Source organism: Idiotropiscis lumnitzeri, chromosome 12 (genome assembly GCF_059441095.1).
Source record: "Idiotropiscis lumnitzeri isolate Australia: NSW breed Sydney's pygmy pipehorse chromosome 12, RoL_Ilum_1.0, whole genome shotgun sequence".
Classification (NCBI taxonomy): Eukaryota; Metazoa; Chordata; class Actinopteri; order Syngnathiformes; family Syngnathidae; genus Idiotropiscis; species Idiotropiscis lumnitzeri.
Window position 1 is genome coordinate 20,058,275 of NC_142402.1, and position 25,000 is coordinate 20,083,274.

The following is a 25,000-nucleotide window of genomic DNA, read 5'->3' on the forward strand; positions in this document are numbered from 1 at the left end:
CTAGCTAGCAAGCTAACGGCAGTGTTGGAACGCTGAAATAAATACATTTAAAATCAACCCCAAATACTCATTTCGTTTGGTAAACGGACAACATACTTTCAGTTAATACTCTTCATTTTTTTCGTTTTTATTTGACTTTGTTAACGCAATTGTTTCTGTCGTTTTACTCGTTCGTCTTTGCTAACTAAAATAACCTGACCGTCGACGGCTGCGATGTCCAAGGCGGACGTGATGGCGCTGCGCCTCCAAATGAGCGCCGACGAGGGCCTCGCCGTCGGCCTCCCGCAGCGCTCGTAAAGTGCGCTCTTTAAACTGCCACGGCCCCTGGGAGAGGGGCGGGGGGGGGGGGGGGGGAACTCGAGTGTGGTGGGGGCAGTCGGCGCCGCCAATCTAATGAGAACTACCAGAGTGCAAACATGCATGGAAATGACTGTTATTCTGTTGATGTGCATTTAAGTGCTTTTTTACTGCCAAGCACAAAGAGAAGGAAATAACTGGTGATGAATGGTCCCCCCGAAAAACATTCATTTTCCTCCCCGCAAGAGAAGAGAGCAGCAAGGGGGGGGGGTGATGATGAGGAGCGGGTGAGGCGGGAAGGGGAGGGGGGTGTGGCTATGATGGAAGGCAAAGCCGCGCACGCTGAATATATTATTTGAGTTGAGCGACGCGACGGCGAGGTTGGCGGGAAGTTAACCTTCAGTGTGTCTGGGCCGCGCACGCGCCCAAAAGGTCACGGCGACGATGGCGGGGCCTGATCAGCTCATCAGCTAAATGAGCCTCGCAATACTCGCAACGCGCCTTAAGTGGACGCAATTCGCTTTCGGTGAATGAATACAACAATTACGGATTTTTGGGTTGTTTTTTTTTTTTTTCTTTCTCCTCAATTCACCAAATCAATCATTTTGTTTTCTTTCAACTCATTGCAATCTAATATCTGCCTAAATTATTTTCATCTTATTCTAAACATAAGTAATTTTCCCTTACTCTAATATGATTATATTAAACTAGGAGTACATCTTAACTGAATCATAACTTAATTGTATTAATTAAAAAAAAAACAAAGTGTGACACTGATTTTAATCCCTTAAAGGGGAAGTCAACCCCCCAAAATGTATTTCTATAAAATGTTGGAGTTGCTTTCACCCGTCTAAAAACGGCATTCTGATTAATATTGCGCTTTTCAAATATGAGTTAAGCACACGTTTGTCGCCTTCTCCTCGGCGGCCATTTTGTCACTTCTGTTGACTGAACGTGACATCACAGTTGCTCAAGACTCAGGAAACGACCAATCACGGCTCACCTGTTTAATGAAGCTGAGCCACGATTGGGCGTGAGCTGAGCCCCGAGCGACTGTGATGTCATTTTCAGTCGACAAAATGGCCGCCCCCTGAGACGGATAAAAAGGTTTTGACTTTTAGCCTGTCCTAGATTTCTCATTTGCGCTCATTAAGTTTGTTTGTTTTTCGAATCATCCGCAGCAACCAAAGTTGACGTGAGCATGGGAACGACGATGGAGGCGAGATATGAACCAACCGCGCTGCCTAAAACGAACGTATGCAACCTTATCTTATCTTATCTTTAAGCATTGCTTACGGGCGGCACTGCTGGTACTGGTGTTGATGGCGTCGTTCCACTGGTCGGCGCTGGAAACGGAGAAGGACCGCTGGTGCATCCCGTCCTTGCTGCCTCCAAATAAGGACGCGCCCGTCTGCAGCGACGAGCTGCTGTTGGAGTGCGGAGCGCCTGCCCAAAACACAAAGACAAGAAGATCGCCCGTGAGACACCAGTCAAAAGTTTTGGCCTTTTTTTTCCTCACATTCCCACGCGCACGTTCACGCACACACACACGGCGCTCCTCTAATTAGGCCTTAATTAACAAGATACACTCTGAAGGCTAATTATGTCGCCTCATCCCTCTGACTGCCACATCCATCTCTCGGCGCACTCTGCGCAACCTCCAATCAGGCAAAGCCGCCGATGCCTCTTCACTAATTCATGCGCTCAGCGGCACCATGCGGGCTGCTTCCTCCAGAATCATCGTAAACGCGCACCGCTTCGCCATTTATTAATAGTCAGAAAAATAATTCAAGCTGCAAAGCGGGGCTGAGTGGCCACCCCGTTTTTTAAAAAAATTTTTGATGGCAAATCCTTAAAATGATCATCAGTTCATGACGATATGCTCCGGACAACCTTTCCCAGCCTGGATTGAGCCAAGGCATTATTTTGCCTTTTACTCTTTGTCGCTCGGATAGAAACTTGAGCAAAATTAAATTTTTCCATTTTTGGGGGGAGTGGGGGGGCGGTCCTGGGTACATTTTGTCTATTTCCAACAGGACAAATGGCTGTGCAAATATTTTTTAGTTTTTGGCATTGTTGAGGCCCCCAAAAATCCCAAAATTAATCAACCACATTTGACGAAGAGGGAAATGGAATCCAATTAGAGGATTACCAAAACTATAAATCCACTTTATTGAATAAATATTCCCTTTTTTTTTTCCACATATCAAGGCCTTTTGTTTTCTGATGACACGTTAGCTGGCGACAACAGCCAGCAGATCGTCTAAAGCGTGCGCGCGTGGGTCGCACAGTAAACTAAGCGGCACGGGCGCTTGTTAGGATAATATGTCCTACTCATTATCCAGAGTAATAAGTGTATCAAATTCACATAATCATGTCTAATTAGTATCGGTAATTATCTTGTTGGGACCAAGAATATTAATCTTGGGGTCCCAGGAGGGGGGGGGGGCGCCATCGCAGCACGAGTGGGAGCAAGAGCGACAGCGGCAGAATCATGCTGAGGCGCGAAGAGGAAAATTAGCAAGCGGAAATCAGAGCAGGAGAGGAGGAGGAGGAGGAGTGGTAGTGGGAAGCAAAAAAATTGGCAAACTTTGTTTCAACAGAAATATGAACACGGCTGAAGCTAGATAATAAAGTATACAATATCGGCAATTTGTAAGAAACGGCAATAACTGATTATTTTATCGAATTTGACCCGAGGTAGGTGCAATTTTTAAAAATAGATACATGTGCCAATTGTGGGGTTAAAAAATTCATTTGCGACCGATATGCTGTCCCTTTTGTACGGAACAACACACACATTTTACACGCGTGTAGCGTTAAAGATTTAAGTAAATCGCAAGGTCATCTCAGAAGTTACAGATTTAGCCAATCTGCTTTCATTTGAGCGTACGTCAAAGGCGAAACCCAAATTAAGCCCAAAGTACCGACCTCTGTGGTGTTCTGGAGTTACCAAGGCAACAACATTCCACTTAACGCAACTCATTAATTGAAAAGATTTTTTTTTTCACTTAAATGAGGGCAAAATGACAACATATTGTCGCTTTAAAGAAAGTTTGACTCTCGCCGATGAAAAACAGAAAACCACAAAAGAGCTTGGCCTGCTATTTAAAATTCAACAATCACATCTAATTGTCAAATTGGATGCTAATGATAAATGAATTATACATGGCTGCACGCATTAGACCCCACAGACCACTCCTGCATAAAGGCGACGATAATGTAATTAAAGTGCAGAAATAATCATCAGCTTGTGCCATTCAAAAGAGCGAAGAGCTCCAGCCAGGAGCGAAGCGTCGCGCGTCACGCAGCCAACATGGACGCTCAACGGATACTCAACTTTTGGAGGGACACCGAAGGCATCCAAATCCAAAAAACGGTCACAAGAAATTCAAAAAGTGACATTTTTATTTTTATATATTAATTTTGCTTATATACTTAATCAACGAGTTGTCAAAATGGATCGGTCCAACTTCTGTAATCGATTCTATTTTAACTCGCGGATCAACTCCAAAATCCTGATCATGTCAAGCCTAGTCAAAAGAAAACTAAATATGAATTCATAAAACCATATATCGCTACTTTTAATCACGCGTTTCCCCCGGAAATTTACGTGATTTCACACTTCATTGAATCGAAAATCAATCCAAGTGAATCGAAAATCAAAGCGAATCCTGGAGTATCAAATCGATTTGATTTTGGAAATTTGAATCGACATCCAGCCCTATTTTGGATGTAAAAAAAATAAAGGGTCAATTTTACCTCCAACATAAAAGGAGGCAAAAAAAATCCCACTAAACATTGTTTGCATCTCATTATTCACCCCATTACAAACAATTTCAACGCACTCACGCTACGTGAAATGAACCGAATAGGCGAGCAGAAAACGATTCCGTAGAAAGATAAAAGTATAGATATTCTCCAGCGCAGTTTGGGGGCGGCGGTAATAAGTAGAAGCGATGGATTAAGCGGGAAGCGCCTCGCCTCTCTTTCGGCCGAGGTCGTCAGCGAGCTGATGAGCCGCGACGAGGCCCGACCCCTCGGTGGAGTTGTTGCCATTATGTACAAGTATTGGCAGAATGACGCGCTCATGCTAATGCGAGGCCAGCACATCATCATCATCATCATCATCATCAGCAGCAGCAACATTCCCGCTAACGTGCTGGCGTCCCGCTACGTCCGCCCACTTCCACCTCGCCGTGTTATCATGTCATCGATTATCAAACGTGTGTAGCCATCGCAATTACAATTTATTTTGGTCATCAGGTCGACGTAGATAACGTTAACGTGAATGACAATGGTCATGTAATAATATATTTTGCAAACAATAACAGCAAATTTTAATCCGAGGTGTCCTTCAATGCATTTTAGACGTTAATTTTGAGGTATTTTCAGTAATTTTTTGAAAGTTGACCTCGCGCATGGATTTCATTTTAGGATGGGAAAAAAAATTGTTGCGGAACCTAAACATCACGAATATTACTAAATATGTTACTTTATGGCAATATTATCATTATTGTGAAAACCTAAAAAAACGAGGACATGTTCAGAATCAGTGCAAAAAAAAAAAACAAATCGGGAAAAGTTGACTGTACTTAAATCTGGGAATACAAAAAAAAATATGTTGACCAGTTCCAATATACCAAATCATGGAAATTACGGAAAGAATCGAAAAAATGACTTTAATGTCAAAGTAATATGAATATCATCGCTGAAAGAAAATTTTATTTCATCAAGTGGAGGCAGGAAATAAAATCCAAGTAGATTTGATTTTTTGTCACCATTTGACAATTTTTTTTTTGTAAATTCAAAACAATGTTGAATGTTGTATTCAAATATTGCGAATATTTTGCTTTTTTTCTGAATTATTTTAACGACAATGACATAACCAACAAATTGGATTTACGTCACCACAAAGAAAGTTTCAGTTAAAAATGTGCTGAACTTTTTCTCCATATTCCAACTTTTCATTTTGCAAGAACAGACAGCGACTGCATGCGCCTTTCTCCCCCACAGTCTTGACGAAAAGTGACGATTAATATTTGCAGGGCGCGTATCTGTCAGAAGCTACGCAGAAACTGAAAAAAAAGGGGGGGGGGGGGGAGTGGGGGTGGCGGCAGATCATATCGAAAAAGATTCCGCTCAGCAGCCGGCAGAGGAATTAAACACGGCCGCCTGGCAAAGTGGTCTTCACTCTTTGCTCTTCATCTTGTCGTCCCCGCCCCGCCCCCTCCTCTGCCTCGCCGCCGCCATCCCTCTCCTGGCGGTGATTAGAAAGGTCTTTAGAAGCGACGGATGCATGAATTACCAAAGGCAAAGACAAGGCTTGTGATTTGCTCGCCCTGAATGAGAAATTACCCCTTTGTTCCCCTCATCAATTGCATGTCTAATGAAATCAAAACCCCGATCGCATAATCACAAGAGGGTCCTCCACCCGGAGAGAGACCTGATGTGATTTGTAACCTTTCTCTCGCCAAATGGAGATGAAGGCCAATCTCGCTCGCTTTGTTCCCAGATGCGCACCGCCGCTGATAACGTCGGGAGTTTACCTTTCACCGACCAGTTGGGGCCGTTTTAGCAAAAAAAAAAAAAAAAGAATCTGGTCTGTCCTGTTCCGACTTCCGCTCGGCAAACTCTTTCATCTTCTCCGCAATTTGACTAATTGAGCCGTCCGGCGGCGCCAGCGACCTGCCAGGACAGCGCCGGGAGTCGGCTGCTTTTTTTTTTTTTGGCTCAGAAATCAGCTTCCCGGCCACTTGGCTCCGGAAAACACCCGCCTCCCTCAACAGGGGAGGGGGGGGGGGCGGCTAATTATTATTAATTACTCTTAAACATGTCCGCTTTGTCCAATTTCAGTTTTAGCACGCCAGCTCGCCGCTCACGGGGAGCTTTATTTTTTAAAACTTGAAGCGCTGCCGTGACGCTTTGGACCAGAGCGAGCTCCTCCTCACCCCTGGAAAGACATAACGAGGGCAAAGGTCGAGGCCGCGTCGCCGCAAAAGCAACTTTTTAAAAAAAATGTTTTTGATTGTATGGCGGATGAACGAGTATTTCGATGCTTCTTGCGGCCGCTCGTTAAGGTCTCATTGTGCCACGCTAACTATGTAGCAGGCACTTCATTTGCATGCGAAGAACACGCAATTAACCCGCCGGGATGCGTGCATTTTACGATGAATCACAAACCCGGCCGGGACGTCGAACCAGTCCGGTAATGACAGAGTCATTAGAGGGCGGAGCAAGACCTTCTGAATTGAAAAATCTAATTTAAAAGCTCTCATTTGCTGGAAGTGTCCATTAGAAATTGGCTGAAAAGTATATAACATGAAAAAATAAAGAAATATTTGTATTCGATTATTATTTGACAGTGATTCCAGCTTGGAGATTGCTTCAATTTACTGCTTTTATACTCAAAATTAAACATTGAGTGAAGTTTATTAATTGTTCATGCCGGTTTAACAACTGGACAACAATTCAGAAGGTTCAAGTCGCGTGAAGAGTGAATTCATGAAACAGGCCTTCGCTCTAGAAAACGTAATCGTGAAGATACCGGATAATATTTCGCTCCCAGAGTCGATCGTCTTTGCAAATCAGTTGACGTTTTGCACGAGCAAAGCATGTTCGGAGCGTTAATTTTGACGAGGAGGGCAAGAAAATGTTACCGGTGTTCCCGATGCCCAGTTGCAGGGCGCTGCGGTCCTTGCTCATCCCGTTGGTCTTCGGGCTGGCGGCGACGGCGGTGGCGGTGGCCACGGCCCTCGGCGGTCGCTTCCCGGGAACTTTGACCGTCGTCCGCAGCAGGTCGATCTCCTTCCCGTGCACATTCTGCATGTAGTCCTACGGGGAGCGAAGCAAAGACATTTTCAACGGAGGAAGCTAACGTGGCTAACAAGTGCGCGGTTGTCACGGTAATTGATTTGGTTTTTGCATTTCCGGACTCCAGTCCGTGCACCATCTGCGTCAAATCTTTTTTTAACGTTCCTGAATGAGTGTTGAATTTCCTCAAAAATTGCACATTGCACACTCAAGTTTGACTGTGTTTGAGCATAACAAAAAAAAAAAAAAAATGCCTTTTCATCGGCAGGGAACGTCATTCTTCAGCTTGCAAAAAAAATCAAAAATCAAACTTAAATTGAATATTAACTCATCCACTCTCATTTTTGACTTCTATATCCGTCAATGGCAGTGAACGAGTTAAACTATTAGCGAGAACCGTCTTCGTTCTTAGCGCACAAAATGATGTGGACTAATTTGAGGACAACATCCTCACCTGCGCCCACGCCGTCTCCTAATGAAAAGCAAACACTCGTTCTCTTCCAATTTGCTTTCGAGCCCAAATGTGGAAATCCGGGATGAAAATCATCGCGCTCAGCAGAATGAAAGAAAAAAGAAACCAGCAAAAACAAAAGCAAAAAGCGCCGCCGACGGCCTTCCTTGCCGTCCCCCCAGCGGCTCGGGGAGGTGGGGGGGGGCTTTTATTACCAAGTCATAAAGCACTCATTTCTTTCCCAAGCCTCCTTGCTAATTACCCAGTGAGCGCTCTCATTTCGTTTTATTGCGGGAATTAACAGCCAGATCGAAGCGTGCAAAGCTATTAAGATGTGTGATTAAGCCACATTCAATTAGTTTCTACAAACAATTTAATTGATGTAGCAGATAGAATTAACAGAAGGTGATTGTGTGGATGGCTTGGCTGGCTGTGAAATTAAAGGATCCCTCTCGCTCCCTCGTTCGTCTCTCTCTCCTTTCCCCGGCCTCGCTCGCCCCCCCACCCTCAGCGCACTTCCTCGCCCGGCGGCTCCGAACAAGCTGTTACGGAACTAAAGCAAGCCTCATTCGGCGTTCCCCCGACGCGTTCATAAAGCGGCCCGCTGACCTGTGTTGGCTGGAACGATCAAGAGAGAGAGAGAAAGTTCCGTCAACGACGTTCATCACGGCTCCGAAATGACTGCGCCACACGTCATTTTGCTCCTGGGCTGACCCGTCTCGTTAGACATTCGTGAACGTGTCAGAACGCATTCTCAAATGCAGCGGGACCGAACCATGCCGTCGGAGAACGGTACCGGCCCGTGAAATATTTGCTGCTGTTTATTTAAGTCTTGTCGAGCTTTCCTCACCACTGAAATTTCAAATAATGACGTCACCATTAAATTGAAGTGAACGTTTTTTACGTTTCTTCACTGGAAAAAAAGAGGAGCAACTGATTGAGTTGAGTGGTTTTCATTTAATGTCGTAAAAATTACGACGAAAGGAGTTTTCAAAACACAAAATAGCTGCCAAGCGAACCAAGCTTTTTCGACGACTTCTCTTCAAGTGGACGTGGGACCACACTGCCCCTCTCAGGTCAGTCTTGGTACTACAACGGCTACAATTGTAAGGTCTCTCCCATTTGAAACGTCGCAATTTGAACGCCTCACTTAAAACGAGCATGCAAACATACCGACTTGAGGGGAAGCCTCGTCGATAAAAACGGACCAGCCGAGTGTTTAAGCCGAATTGGCGACCCGGGCGGGACCGTGACAAAGATGGATGCGGATGGCCGGCCGGCCGGGCTCGGCGGGCTGGCGGGGAGAGCCATGATAAGTACAAGGCAGCGTTGGGCCGAGCCGCGGCCGTGTCTCCATTAGCGATCGGCGGGAGGGGGCGAGATGACCGCCAGGACGCCCTCTTGCTTAACGCAAATGCCCGAGACACGAGAGTGTCCGAAACAGCCATTATAGAGCAATCAAGCTTAGGCGAATCATTAGCTTCGTCTTTGTAATCGACTTTGACGCAGCGGCGCTAGTAAATGCCATCGAGGAGCGAGAAAGTGAAGCTCAGCGGTCGGGATGAAGAGGAGAGAAGACCAAACACAAAAACCCCATCGGAAAGGAAATAGAATGCGAGGGGGGGGGCGATGTGGGAGGGGGGTGGGGGGCATACTCACGTGTAAACTGGGGTGATAAGTGAGGACGCCGTTATCGCACAGCGTGACGTACTTCTTCTTCCACTCCTTGTTGAGGGATTTGCCACTCCGCTTCAGGAGGATTCCCTGGAAGAGACGAGATGACGCGCGGTGAGCGGCAGCCATCAATGGACGTTAAACACCATCAAAACAGCGAGCGGCGCGATTACGCACGTCGCTCCGAGCAACCGGCAACTCACCGGGAATGGCACGAAATCTTAAGCACCAGTTAAGAAAAAATAAATAAATAAAAATCTTGAGCGCAGGGAACATTGTAATCATGTCGGGTTTTTTTTGCAACTTTTAGTGTGATTAATTTTTTTAAAATTTATTTTCATTGTGATTTTTAATTGTCATTTAATTCCCAAACTTTAATTTAAAAATGAATATTAACTCATTCACTGCCAGTCCAAGGTAAATAAAAAAATAAAATGTCATTTTTGACTTCTATTCCCGTCAATGGCAGCAAATGAGTTCAAGTGAGAAGCATCAAACGTTCAACTGGAAAAAGGTCCATTTCAGTATCTGTCATCTTTTGTGATGCAAGCGATTTTGTGGTGCGGTGACCATCTGAACTTTCTTTCAGACCTCCTCCCTTCATTCATACGCATAACACGGCGAACTCTGGAAGACCTCCCTAATCCCGGATCGCCCCCTTCAAAGCCCACGCCGCACCTTTTTTCTTTTTTTCTTCTATTGGACTTTATCATCCGAGTTGGAGGCGGGCGAGGGGGGGGGTTTGCTTTTAAGGTTTCCTTATCTACCGAGGGAATCCGCTGGTAAACAAAGGCAGTTCCTCGGCTGGAGGTGACCAAACGCCTCAGAGTGCGAGGGCCAGCAGGCTCGCTGGGGTTAAATGGCGAGGAGGGGCACGCTTAATTAGGGGATTAAACATGGGCCACGTTTGTGCTTTTACAGCCATTCAGCGTGTGTGTGTGTGACCGAGTCGGGAATGTGGTGATGGAGGAGGAGGGTGTGTGTTTGCTTGGAAGGCTCAAACGGCAGGCTTTAATCCTGATTAACACATCAGGAAGTTGACCGCCGCTGACCTGGGCACCAGGCTGTTTGCCGACAATCATCCTAATCCCGACCCTCACTTTGTGTGTGCGTGAGTGTGTGTTTTTTTTTTTTTTTTTACTTTTTTTTATAGTGAATCATAAAGTGTAGCTATTTTATCGCAAACAAAAAAAATCAATGCATAAATTTGCTGTATGTCATTTTCTACAGTTATCAATTATCATACGATTCAGTTCAGCGACACAATCACTCTAATTTTTATTTTATTTTAAATTATTTATTTTATTTTAGTGATGGTGCATGTTTGTCATTAATAATCACAATAACAATGGTGTCAATTTACATACCAATCAATTGTCATTTTTTGAAAGCACTTACTGTTAATGAAATAAATATTAATAATTTAAAAAAATAAATTTGATTTAATATTAGATATTGGTTTTAATATTAAGGTGGTCCATCATATATAAAATAAAAATAAATAATAAATATAAAAAATATTCCTAATAAAAATAAATAATAAATATAAAATAATATTAAAAATAATAATAATAATAACAATAAAATAAAATTGCGCAGAGCTCTTTTACGTAAAAGTATTGCCAAAAACATGAAAATATGGTGTGATGAAAACATGTCATCATTTATGATTCTGGAAAAAGCATTTTTCATCCAATTCCTCTAACCTCAATAAAAAAATAAATAAACAGATTTAAAAAAAAATCAAGGATTATACGAGTCACGTAATATGAATTGTAAGTAACACACAATAAAACTTTGTTTTCAACTAACTCTTATGAAAGTTTTTAGGACGGAATTGAAAAAGTGCTTTTACCCTAATGACTTCTCTTTTTTAATGGATGTTTTTATGGTAAACTTGATGATGTCCTTCAGCTAATCACTAAACAACCCCGACGTCCCTCCTTCTCATCGCCATCAATAAAATAAATGTAAACATCTCTAATCATAGAGAGCAAAATGACGCCGCCGCCGGGCAAGCCGGCCGCCGTCACGTCGCGTCGCGTCGCGTCGCGTCGTGACGCGTGTTCTACAAGAAAATATGCTGTTCATCTCATGATCTTGCTGGGGCGTGCACTAATCTATACGTGCAATCAGAACACGCCGCTTCTTCATATTTGTCATCGGCGCCGTGAAGCGGATCAATAGAAGACACCGGCGTGATAATGTGAAAATCTTTAACAATGTGCGGAATAATTTTTCATTTGTGTCACATCCGGTTGCCGACAAATGACGAGCGGGCGTAACGCTTGTGAGGCTGCCGCGTGCGTATCGCACGGAGGCCGAGGACAACATATTTCCTGTTGCTCACGTACCGGGACCACCTAAATTGCTAAGAATGATGATAAATATAAATTTGATGATACGCAGATTGTGTATTAGTCAAGATCAAAGAGAAGAGGAATAAAAAAAAAAACATCTACGATACATAATCATGCACATGATGGTGTTTTGGTTTCTGATGATACAACTGTACGGCACTCCGAGGTTACGGACGAGAATACGAGAATTAAAAAAATAAAAAATACAAATTTAGATTTATTTAGCGTATTTTCTGAACTCTATAGCGCCCCTAGTGGTGAAAGTAAAAGCCACAGAAAATCCGCACCGTTGTATTAGCCGCATGGTTCAAAAATCAAGGAAAAAAGTAACGGCTTATAGTCCGGGAAATACGATATGTTTGTTGTAAGATTTTATTTTGCTGATTCGATCAATGCGTCAATTAGCCGTTCGGCAAATTATGACTTTACAACCAATCATCGAATTTGCATAAAATGCTTAACGTCTGCCGATCCAATCCAGTTGATGAAGTGTATGTAAAGTCAAATCATTACGCAGACATTTTAAGATGCATACCTCTTCAATTAAAAAAAACACACACACACAGCAAGTCAAAATCCAGATGATAAATTGATAACGTAAAAAAGAAAGTCGAGCCTTACGCTGAGTCAAAGTCTAAAGAATAAAAACACGTTTTAACGCACAAAACAAAAACAATCAAACAAAAAAGTCAAAAAATGTCCACCGTTTGTATCATACCAGAAATTGAAACAGGTTTGTCCGTCACTGATAGACTCACCGTGTGTGTGTGGGTGTGTGTGTTTTAGCTGTCGACACTTCCTCAGCAGTAAATCCATTGTTATCCTCCCGAACTATTTTTATAGATGGGAAGGGGGAAGAAGCGGGGGAGGCAGTTCGAGGCCTGCCATGCTTAATTTGGCTCTGCCTGGGGGCGGGCGGGAGGGCGGGGGTCACTGAGGGGGAGTTGTAATTAAGACCACATTGACACTTTGATCCCCCCCCCCCTTGATTGTCCATTTGACTGGACTGCTGATCTGTGAGTCACACTATCCCCCCCCCACCATAACCCCGCCCCCTTTTGAAAAACTCCTTTGTAGATAAAGAAAAAAGTAGGGGGGAAAAAGGGGGATGGGAGGGGGCTTATCTTGTCAAAAGTGATGATGATACTGATAGAAGGTGGCACCACATAAGTGTAAGCTCGGACGTGTGTGCGTGTGTGTGTGTTTAACTTCAGCAGATTTATCGACAGTACTTTAAAAGTGGAAAGAGAGCTAATGTAAACTATTATTATATTACTGTGTGTGTGTGTGTGTGTGTGTGTGTGTGTGTGTTGTGGTATTTAGGACATGCTTATAAAGGCGCTTCAATGCAAACGCGTGAGTGTGTGAAATGCACAAGCATGCAAACAGGTCTTCACGGATTTTAAATTCAATTTAATGAATTGAAGACACTTTTCCAATGCATCGAATGAACGTCCATGAATAGAATGTTTAAAAAAAAATTTAAAAAATCATTACCAGTCATTAACGTGTGGCTTTGTGTTTAATTATGAACAATTTTGAACTGTGGAAAAGCCAAACTTTGGAAATGATTTGCACTCAATTGTGCAATTATTTCCACATTCAGTGCATATTTAATTAAAAATGTTAAAAGAAATTAAAAAAAACGTTAATAAACTTAAAAGACGAGCCATTCAATTAAAAACTTTCATAAAGAATTTTTTTTGTGGGAGTTCCGAAATAACGCGCACAGAAACAAATGCAAAAAATGCTCCCTTTTGATTAATAGGAGGGTAATAATTTATGTATTTATTATTGCGACGGGAGTTTGTGGAGAGCTGTTCATCGCATTTGGCCGCTCCAATAATATTAACAACAAACAAAAGCAGAATGGTTAAAAACCTGAAAAATAAAATGTTTTTCCAGCAATGTCAACCCAAATAAAATGTCATTGCAAGGGCAGAATTTATAATAAAACTTCAATTATTCTGAAAAGGCAACATCATAATAATACACAACACAGGACTTTTTTTTTTTTTTTACTTTTGACAGTATTGTTACTGAAGTGTATGTTCCCAGTATTTAACTCCTTGTCGAACTGAACTCAACTTTACCTGTCGTGTGCTGCCATCTAGTGGCCATTTTAACGCATGACGGATGAAACAACTCAAAAGCAACAAAATCACTGCTGCCCAACCTTTATTTTACCTTGAAATAATCTCACGGCAAACCACTAAACAAAAATGTCACAATCTTCCAAATGTTTACTAAATTAATTTTGGTCTCTCAATTTGCTCAGAATGACAATTTATTCTATTAAATGAATAGGAAACAGATACGAAGTTATGTGTTTCGTCCGCCATCTAGTGGATGTCATTTGGTAAATAACTATTTGCCAACCCAATGAGTTGAAATGAAGTTTCTCCCGGTGAACACCTGATCATCGGTCACAGCACAATAGTGGGTGGGAATCCCTCGACAAAATGGCATCCATTGAGCGGGCTACAAACATACCAAGAAGTGGCCCCAATTTGAACATAATATCCCTACCCGGCAACCAAAGTCTGCAAAAGCCCGATGGTCAGATTCAGTCGAAATATAATATAGACAGTCCCTTAAGAGCTCAACATCATTTTACTTTGCGTGCCACTGATGCGAAATGCCGTCCTTAAGAGGACGGTCACGGCCAACTCTGGTTTGATCATTTAGCTTGCAAAGTCTTAAAGAATAATAATAATAATAATAATTAATAAATAAAAAAAATAAAAAGAAAGAAAAAAAACACCTTAACTATGGCCAGCAACATGGCGGACGGTTGGAAATTTCACCGTTGGAAGCAGCTTGTGATTAATCAAAGTGTTTGAAACATTAAATCTACTACAAGTGTCACAAAAGAGAGAAAAGATGATGGAGAATATTCAAAGTCAAAGTGATGATGCACTGTAAATACATATAGACGCACACACGACTAAATACGACTACGACTAAATAGGGTTTTTCAAATGTGAACGCCTGTGAATATTTTAAATACATGATTTTACCATCAAATACACGTTTAGCGTTGAAGAAGAGGAATGCGCAGATGTTTGAGACGTCACTAAAGAAAAAAAATATTTTTATAAAATATAACTCAAAATTGGCTGGTACTCAATTGGTTCCCAAAGACAAAAAAAAAAAAAAAGAGAAAAAAGGTGTTCCGGTACTCACCCGTTGCATTGTGGGAGGCTGCAATGTGTGTGTGTGTGTGTGTGTGTGTGCTCACCTGCTTGATAGGAATGGCCCGTCCACTGCCTATGCTGTCTGTCTTACTCTCAACGCTCTTTGACTGCTCGCTGGCTTTCCGCGACTGCAAGGAGAACAAGACACACAATCAGCCGCCGCCATCATGAAGACGATGTGGTGGTGGTGGTGGAATGTGTGTGCGTGTGTGTGAGTTGCAACATAAAAGTCCAAAACGAAAACAGCTCAACGACAAAAAAGCAGAGCAGCGCGACAAAGAGCAAATAACATCAACGTGCAAAAGCAAGACCACAATTGACACACATCTCAACACTGAGGACGACCACATATTTATTTGGGGGGTGATTTTTTTTTTTTTTTTTGAGTCATGACTCAGCCCTGAAACCCTTTTCCCGGTGCTCCGTTTTTGCTGCCGCTTTGACTCCCAGCTCGGATGCGGGAGCGTAACGCACAGTCAGTATATTCACAAATGTAACAAAAAGGAGAGAAAGGGATTAGTTCACGTCAGTCGTCAGTATCGGCAGCCTTCTTGACACCTGCAAACTCCGAAAGGGGCATAAACAGCGTCCACAAGTCAAAATAAATCAGTTATTTCCTGCAAAACAAGGGGAAAAAAAGAGCACATTTGCATTGGAATTTGTTCATGAACGCTTCCCACCCCGACATGAAAATAAATAAATAAATAAATTAAAAAAAAACGAGATGAACATGAAGAAAAATCCTGTTTGGCCACCCATGAAGAGAGACTTGCAGTCACGTTTGATATCGCTAACATTTTTATTGGTTTTGACCGTTAGGATGACTTGTTTGAGCTTCTATACAGACACCATACAAAGCAAGTCACAAAGTTCACTTCAAAATATTCAACAGATTGAGAGCCAAACAGTTTGCAGTTCCCCACAAAAGTAGAAGATGGACGAGAAAAGGCAGTAGTTCATAGAAGTTCTTCCGCTTTTTTTTTTTTTTGTGTGTGTGTAGAGAATAAAATACAATACAAGGTATACAGCAGTCTATCGGGTTGAGGGTAAGTCGGCTCGTGATAGAAAAAGCGATTATGCGAGACTTTGTCATCATCTCAGAGAAAAAAAAAGAACAGAATCGTAATTTGAACGCAATCAATAAATCAAGTGGAAAACACAAACAAGTGCAACTACATTCAAACAGGTCGGCGCAACCCCGGCTTGTCTCGACACTGACTGACTTTTATGAAGGCCTTCATAAAAACGGAAAATCCGAAAAAAAAAAAAAATCCAACTCAAACATCCTGCTCTAGTCTATCTTGCAAAAAAAGAATCAAAGAAAAGCAAAGAAGGAGGAGAAAAGAAGCAGAAGGTGGCAACTCGAGTCCTTCAGTCCTGCTTTATGGCAAAGAGGCTTTGTGATGACGGAAGGTGGCAGACGGGAGTCCTTTGGGTGGCACACAGGTCCAACTTTGTTGGTTTTTTTTTTTGTTTTTTAAATGATGTGAGTGTGTGTGTGTGTGTGTGAGTCAGGGGTGGGCGGGGCTTTTCCAGTGCAGTCCCTGCAGTCTGTCTCCCGCAAATTTCTCACCCTTTCATCATTCAAAAGCTCTTCAAAACGGGGAGGAATTGGAAAGCCCTTTTTCGTTGACCAAAGGTGAGGAAAGCGAAGCGCAAATCTGCAGATGCGTCAGTACCCGCTGGGGGGTGGGCGGGGCTTCAAAAACGAAAGGGAGGGGAAGAACACCAATAAGTGGCGCACGTGAGGAGGAAATATTGGCGTGAAGTCGGAGCGTGATGTGCTTGTCAACGCGCGTAAACGAAGGACAGACGGCCTAGCAGGCATTAAAAGTTCCTCGGAATGGAAGCACTAGGAAGAAGGATGTGACGAGCGGTACGAGATGGCGTGAAAAGAATTCATGGGGAGCAAGATTTTCAATTTTGCCTTTAAAAGTGCCAGTGTCAGGAATTGTGGGACGTTAAGGCAGATTCCCGTCCCCCTTAATTAATAAATTTAAAAAAAAAAACAACAACAACACGGCGTGACTTACTTACACAAACTTTTAAAGAACTTTTTTTTCTTTTTTTTTAGGACAAGATGAGCAAAGGGATGACGTTTGGGAATATACCCTCTCTCTCTCTCTCCCTCTCTCTCAAAAAAAAAAAAGGTTCTTTCAAGTGCTCTATTAACTGTACACCCCCCCCTCTCTTCCTCCTCCTCCTCGCGGCTCCTCAGAAGGTCATGAGCTGAAACTCCCGCTCGGCCTGCCACTCGGGCACCCACACCGGGTAGGTGGCGTGCTTCGGCATCTCCATGACGCGGACGGGGAGGAGCGGATCATTTCTCTGGTGGACATGGTTAGTCACTACCTAGCAAGGGAGGAGGGATGGGTGGGAAGGGGGGGGGGGAGACAACAAAAAGGGAGGTATAGCACAAGGCCTGGACTGCTCGGAGGGCCGCCCACGCACGGCTCCCACAGCAGCCGTGGGTCGCGCGGTGAAGGCGGTAGAGGAGGAGAAAGAAGAGCAGGTAGAGGACAGTGAGGGGGGGAGGAGGGGGTGATTCAGCGTCAAAGGGGACTGAGGAGACAGAGGAACAGGGGAGGAAAAGAAGGCAAGAATAGAAGCAATCTCACCTTGCCTGCACTGTCAGAAAAGCGGGTATGCTCATCATTTTTTAATTTATTGTACATCAAATTGCTCAATTTAAAAAAAAAAAAAAAAAAAAAAAAAAAGCTTTGCCAATAATCAGATTGTCCCGGAAACGTGTAAACGTAACTCATAGGCAGTTGCATAGCATGAAATGGAAGCAGAAGTCTGGGTAGCACACTTTTAATATCTAGTTGGCAAATAAAAAAAAAATAAAAAAATATTACAGTACAATGCTGCCCCCTCTGTTAGACAAGGGGAATGCATTTCTAATTCGTGGTGCAGGCGAGGAAGGTACTAGTGACTCGCTATAAGTGACAAGCCAATGTACTCCTCAGAGTATAATCAAACCCTTTTTTTTTCTGAGAGTGTGAAATTTGTCTCAAAAGAACATTTTTAGGACGAGCATCCATTTAAAGGTTGGCTAGAATCTCAGAGACAAATTTGAGGCTCGGTGAGATGAGGAAGAGGAAAGGAGGAAAGAAGGAAGGAGCGCAGGCAGAAGGGGAAGAAGACAATTATAAAAAAAGACACGCGAAGGAAGTTTAGAGTGGTTAGTGCACACCACAGGCTGCCGGTGAAAGCAACAGGACACGGACGAGGGGGGGAGGGGGGATTCAGAGAAGACGAGGGTTTAGGGGGGGCGGGTTTTCTCTCTCTCTCTTTATTTTTTTAATTTCTTTCTTTTTTATTTTTTAAAGATCAGATTTGAGTGGGGCAAGTGGGGGCGGGGCTTATGATCAGAGCTTAAGATGAGGCTCCGACTTATTTACGTGACGTAAAAAGAAGAGGATCCAGTCAGTCAGAACGAGAAGGCAAAGGTGTGTGTGGGGGGGAGGGGGTTCAAAGATTTGGATTGGACAGCGCAGGGGGGGCCTTCGTCGTCACAGGTTCCGTGAGAAACCTAATCCACTCACTACATCCAATTAGAGAAAAAAAAAAAAGGACAAGAAAAATTTCCACAGTGTTAATCTTTATGATTTGCTTTTTGAAGGGCTCTAATATAACTTGTGAGGTGTTTTTTGTTTTTTTTTCCCCCACGGTGCCCATTAAGCCTGCATAGGAGACATGTAAGGTGGCTCGGGCACTTTTTTTGTTTTGTTTTTATCGACCACCCCCCCAACTCCAGTGGACAAAGTGCGCCCTAGTAGTGCGAGTGGGTGTTACTTTGGATCAGCTGTCGCATACTCACTGTGAAAATGTTGGAGCGGCGCTTGGACTGCTTGCGGATGGGCGTGGGCGTGTTGGAGGCGGCGATGGTCTCGATGCGCATCTCCCGCTGGCTTATGCTGGGGGTGGAGGGGACGGAGGAGGAGTAGTCGCTGAACGCGCAGCCGCCGTTGGCCGCCTGGCGGAGGAGGAAGAGGAAAAGGAGGAAGGTAAAGAGGACACCGTCGGATGAAAAGGAGGAGAGGAAGTGAGAACATCAGGTCAATTTGGATACAATTTTAGCAACGGTTACATAAGACAATCATGCTGGGGGCTTTTTATGTTCACACAGTTGGAAAGTAGGGGGCAGGAATTTGCGTGGAATTGATTGTTAATTAAAGCAACGGAGTAAAAATAGAGTGCACCACTTGGCTGCCACCAGCAGAGGGCGCTGTTGATGCACGTATCAACTTATTGGCGAAGAGTGGAACGTGCAGTTTTTTTTCTACAATTGAAAACTGTTCTGTCTGCGGCATTTTCATCAACCTAGTCAACAAATATCACATTGTATTGACCTTATTTCCAAAAAATCAAGGCATTTGTGAGGATCACATGACCTTAAAACGGCCTTTCGGGTCCTACCTGATTAATGTGAACGGAGGGGATGGACGCCGCAGGGACGGATGAGTGGCTGGGCGAGTTGGGCAGAGACTTGCACGGGCCGATGGAGAGCTGCTGCTTTTTCCTCAGGGCCACCACCTTCTGGGCCACTGGAGGACAAAACCAATTGAAGAGCATTTCCGTTTGATTCTTTTCTATGACACGTGAAGATGAGTGATCTTCTGGCAAGAGGAACTTTAAAAATAAATAATTTTTTGCTTGTTTTTTATTTATTTCATTCTTTTAGGAGGGAAATAAAAACTAAGACTGACATGAAGCTCACCAACCGTGTTCCAAATATAAATCACATGCTTAATACAAAGTACAAAGGATCCAATTATGGCCCAAACATAATTTCCATATTGTAAATGTCACAGAAGATTTCTTCTTTTAATGACTTTTGCTTCCAGTAAATGGCAGCAACATTTACAAAGCAGAAAAAAAGATTTATTACATACATTTCATTTCCTGCTTTATTTTATTTTTAATTTTTTTATTCAAATCATTCCCAAACACATAATGAAAACACACATTTTTTTTTTATCAACTAGACTGCCGGAGAAGAATCGCAACTAATTACGCTGGTTGTCAGTCGCTGCGACGCTGAAAGTGTGACCAACGTTTGAGCGACCCCTCGCAGTCGCTCGTTTAATTAACGCGGCGAAACGCAAATTAGCGGCAGGAAGATGGGAAGCGTTGCTGACAACCGGGACAAGTAAGAGCCGGCCCGACGTCGCCTGACAGCAGAAACCACCTTCATCTCTTTTTAATCGGTTCCGATTGGGCTTCGGGAAGCAATTAATGGAGCCGGACCGGCAAGCGGCAAGTCAGCATTTCGTTTGATATCGAGGCGAGCTTTCAAATGCGCTTTAGGGAGATTAAATGATAACTTCATTCTAGATTCAAGGGGAACTCAACATAGTTTGTTTTTTTTTTAAGTTATGCGTGTGGGCACATTTTGTTAATTGTGTAACATTATCATGTCCAAGTGGACATATACTCATTCACTGCCATTGACGAGCATAGACGTCAAAAGGTCCGTTCATTTTAGCTGGGCTGGCAGTGAATGAGTTTTAAAGAAACTTATTTGGATACGACCAAAAATACGCATGCAGTGCCACCCACGGTGCACCTCGGTCGGCCATGCGCGCGCCAACAGCGCTCGGAACACAGAGGAGGTGGGCGGCGGGGAAATGAGCCCTAAATTCCCCTGCTGCGATGCGGTAGCCGCTCATCGGCCCGGGGCGAGAAGGCTAAACGGCCGCCGAGGACAGCCGTGAAAGAGTGCACACCCATCAGAAAGAACCGCAGAGCTCGCATTTAAACAAATTCAGCAGAGTGCTAAAAATGATCCAGTCAAGGAAATGTTCCATAAAAAACGTACTTTTGGTGCTTCCATCTTGGATTCCACATTTTTGTTTTTCATTTTTTGAGGATTTGATGTCGTGCCTTCAAACTGCCATTTCCAGAACTAATGGACTGTTAACATATTAAGAGCGCAATGCTAACATACAAGTATCCATCCCCCAATTTTTTTTTTTTTTTTTTACAGAATGCCCTTCAGTCGAGTACGACTGATAATGAGATTCGATAACATGCTAACATGTTAACAGCTCACAAGATTTTCTGGGTAGGAAACGAGTTTAGGCAGATGGATAAGAATTTTCGATTGTGCTATGAAGCTAGCTACACTGCCGGTATGCTAACTTCTAACAAGTAGGAAACCGAGAACAACAACATGCTAGTATGGATTGATCGTACCATGTAGCAGAGACAATTTCTGAGAATTAATCATATGCTAAGAGGCTAATAGTTAGTATGCTAACACAAGTTGCAACCGTTGACCAAAACAAAACCTTTTACATCTCACTATGTGTCCACGCAGCATTTTTAATGACAATTGAGAAAAAAGAGAGTTAAAGCAGTGCGATATGCTTTTACTTTCGTGCCACGTAGTTCTTATTTTTGGAATGAGATGTGCTCAAATGCTGACACGCCGCCAGATTGTGTGCTCTCACCATCCTGAAAGACTCTCTCCACATTGAGGCCGTAGGTGGAGCAGGTCTCGTAGTACGTGCAGCGTTTCAGGTCATTGGACAACTTTCTGGCCCGTGAGTCATCAATAACTCGCGGGTTAGCAGCGCTGATGGCATCTAGGACAGAAAGAGAGTTTCAAGAAATGCCGCGAATGGAGAGCGAGTGGCCCGAGTGAGCGAGTCCGACGCAGGCACCTTGCGTCCCCACGAGGACCATGGGCACCTCGGCCGCGTTCCTGTAGCTGGAAAGACGCAGGAAGTAGTTGTACACTGTCTGGAAGCTGATCTCGTCCTCCAGGCTGAAGACAAAGACCACCGCGTCCACCCAGGCGGCAAACTTGGGGCACAGAAAAAGATGGATGTTAAAATGCAACACCTTTTATTTTTTTTTAGCAGAGACTGACACTAAATAATAAATATAAAAGAAAATGAAACAAATGCTAATTAAAAAAAATAATTTTCATATGGAAAAAAATAATTACGCATATGATAATAAGATTAACGTAAAATTACATTTATGTATATTTAATACACGCTCTGTGTGTGTGTGTATATGTTTAATGTGTGTGCGCGTGTACAAAATATTCAAATAAATTATCAACATTCATGTTGACGAAATGAATATGTGCATATTTACAGACATTACTTGGAATTAAGTTAATGAAAATGTACAAATTACATATCATATTTACATACAGTCAATGTCCAGCTGTAGCTAAGAATGATTAGCAGGTCAACAGAAGAGCAGAAAAAAAATAATATTAAAATATGTTTTGCTTTATTGGGACTGCTGTTTCCCGTTTTCAAAATTGTCAACGAACTAATTAGCATGCACTCTCATGATTAGAAGTTTTAAAAATGTACATCTCACTAACCACCACATGATGGCAATGTTTCACCATTTGTGAGCCACTTCAAAGGAAGAGGAACATTGCGTTGGATGGAACACTCTGCCATTGTTATGGATTTACAATCTTTTTTGTCTTTGTGTTTGTTTCGAGAGAGCAAAAATTCCTCGAGTGGAGCCAAGCAATGCATCAAAAAAAAATGTGCCGTTCATTTTCATCGTGGGCACGGAGGGGATGAAAGGAGACATCAAAGCGAGAAGGTAAGCAGAGTTGTAGCGGGTTTTGTTGGATGCAAAGAATATTTTAGTATTAAAGTTTTAGCATTATTGGCATAAAGTACTTTTCAGGGTGGATTTAATACTCTTTCCTACGATTGTCCAACTATTTAAAGCTATCAAATGAGTCACAGACATTTTTTTATTTATTTATTTTTGCTGGGTACTTCCTGTCCTCATTATCACCTCACAAGAAGTAATAAATCATACATGGAATAAGATTACATTTTACCACCCATGAGTATAATAAAGTAGGTCGCGCCACCTTCAACTGAAAAGATTGCTGCAACTGAAATGAAATCATTTTTTCCTTTTTTTGTCTGGTGTTGAAGTCGTTGAGACGAGTGGGAATACCCATTCGTTTGTTTTCGTTAGCGCTTGTCCTTGGGTGACGGTCGCAGGTGAGCCGGAGCTCATCCCAGCTGACTTTGGGTCGGCGGGGAGCAACCTGGACGCATTTCTGGCCAAACGACAATTCCTACTCATATTCCCATCAGCATGCATTTGAATGTTTGCAGAAGTGCTCCCAAAAAGAGGAAAGAAAAAAAAAAAAAGCATATGAAAGCTTGTCATCTTTTCAGTCCTATGTCAAGCTCCTTCGGTTATTCTTTCAATTCCTCGGGTTTAAGAAGACGATTAGCCGCCTTCTCTTTGGCGTTTGACTGCAAGTTGCTCGTTGATCCGCTGTGACCTTTAAATGCGTTTGAGTGGAGGGGGGGGGGGGGGGGGGCTAAAAGAGAGCAGCAGGGAGGTAATGGTGTGTGGGCTAATACTTTCATTCGCCATGACTGCTGCTGATTTTTCTTTTCTTTTTGTGTACACTCTCACCTGTAACTCTGGAGGTCCTCCTTCATCTCTGATCAGGAGCAGGTAGCTTTGCCCGTCCACCACGATCTCCTTCTTGAAGCGTCCACCTGCGGAAAAATAGCGTACGAGACTGTTTTGATCACGTTTTGTTGTTTAGATCTTTAGTTCTTCATTTGCTGTCAAAATGTTGAGGCGATTAGGGGAAAAAAAGACAAATATCAGCTGTTCCTGCTGTGCACGCGTTGGCCTCTTAGGGGCAGTGTCGCGCTGCGCATGCATGGCATATGCGCGATAAGATAAGAGAAGTAGAAGTTGCAATTGCGTCCGATTAAATAATATAACTCAAACATTGGGAGGAATATGTGTCCTTGAGCATTGTTATTTGATTTTTGGAGCGTTGTTTTTATTTTGTTATTACCTGTGTGTGTTACCACAGCGTTTGTTTGTGAATATTCGTTATTTGAAGAAATATGCTTGATCCTCATTTCCTGTTAGCATGTCAATGTGATTTTATATTGACTCCTCATTAGCCCTGGCGGCGTTTTGTCTGCACTTTTTTACAGTGCTTTAAAGATCCAAAGAAGTCAAAATTGGAAATCTAATTAAATTTCTATTAATTGTTCGGTTTTGAAACAGAACAAATAATATATGTAATTTTGAAGAACTCCCATTAGTAGTCAATGCTCGCACTTCTGCGAGAAAGCAAAAAGAGGAAAAGCCGACTTGGACATCTGAGATGTGGACTGCTACGTAGATAGCAAGCTAGCTAGCTAACAATACACTCATAATTTTGGGAACAAAAAGACTCGGATCTACTTTGACTGGCGTTACGAATTTAAGTCTGCTAGTGCTAATTAAAAAGAAATATCAATGAGCGCTAATTAGCAATTAGCAGTCATTTATTTGTCTCTTGTGATCCAAAGGTAAGAATCTTTAAATATGCTAGCTGGTAGTGAGCGGGTTGATAGGTTGCGTGTTCTACCGGTGTGACAGTTTTAATTCAAGCCGGTTGACATTGCTGGGGGGGGCTCAACCGCGTTCACCGCAGAGCCAGGTGAGCGTACGCGTCGTCAAATTGGCGGCTTTGCGGTGACTGTGTCGCCCGGGTGCCTCCTGTGGCAGCTGTGCATTAGACATGCTAAATTGCAATTTCTCGCCCACGTAATTGGCTCCTGAGAGACCCCCCGGCCCGCTTCCTGTCAAAGCGCTCCTGAGGAGGTTCGCTTCCACTTGTCGCCCAAACTTTTCATGAGGTCACGTCGTGTTGTTGTGCTGCAATATCAGGTACACACACACACACACAGTGAAAAAAATGGTTCGCTACTTTGTCGTGGCTTCGAAATGCTCTTGTAAGGATTTTCCATTATCAACTCCAAGCAGTGGGGAGCGTCACCTTCATGATCTTTTCATCTCCGGGGGGTTAATTTGTTGCTTTGTAAGCCTTTCAATTCTTGTTGGACGCTCGAGATTCCTCCGAGGGTGTTCCCATTGCGTTTCGCCGAGAATTGTGCCGTGTGATGCTTCATCGAAAGCAATATGCTTTACAGGGAGGAAGTGAAAATAAACAACGGCCAAAAAATCGCCAATCACATTCGTGCGCCTGTTAAATGCACAAGTCACATAGGACCAGAATCAAAATCCTTTGACAAAAAATTGGGCAATAGCTGGCTTGCTGACAGAAAGAAGAACAAAGGAAGTAAATGAAGGCAGAGCGACCTTCAGCACTAAACTTGTGCGACTCACGCACAATTCGTTCCCACCCGTTCGTCATCATTTTACATCTCATATAAAATGCATATTAT

General features: G+C 43.1%; 1 protein-coding gene across 1 annotated transcript in view; it reads right to left on the bottom strand.

Annotated features, from left to right (window-relative positions):
• LOC148326422 (arf-GAP with GTPase, ANK repeat and PH domain-containing protein 3-like) overlaps window positions 1–25,000 on the bottom strand; it is a 66,566-nt gene that overhangs the window by 27,531 nt on the left and 14,035 nt on the right. Inside the window, exons 4-12 of the mRNA XM_088310581.1 lie at window positions 23,220–23,305; window positions 21,464–21,605; window positions 21,251–21,385; window positions 19,215–19,342; window positions 18,616–18,771; window positions 14,837–14,920; window positions 9,221–9,325; window positions 6,957–7,131; window positions 1,594–1,743 (exon numbers count right to left, since the gene is read on the bottom strand). Coding sequence (XP_088166707.1) covers window positions 1,594–1,743; window positions 6,957–7,131; window positions 9,221–9,325; window positions 14,837–14,920; window positions 18,616–18,771; window positions 19,215–19,342; window positions 21,251–21,385; window positions 21,464–21,605; window positions 23,220–23,305 — 1,161 coding nt within the window. The remainder of the gene's footprint in view (window positions 1–1,593; window positions 1,744–6,956; window positions 7,132–9,220; window positions 9,326–14,836; window positions 14,921–18,615; window positions 18,772–19,214; window positions 19,343–21,250; window positions 21,386–21,463; window positions 21,606–23,219; window positions 23,306–25,000) is intronic.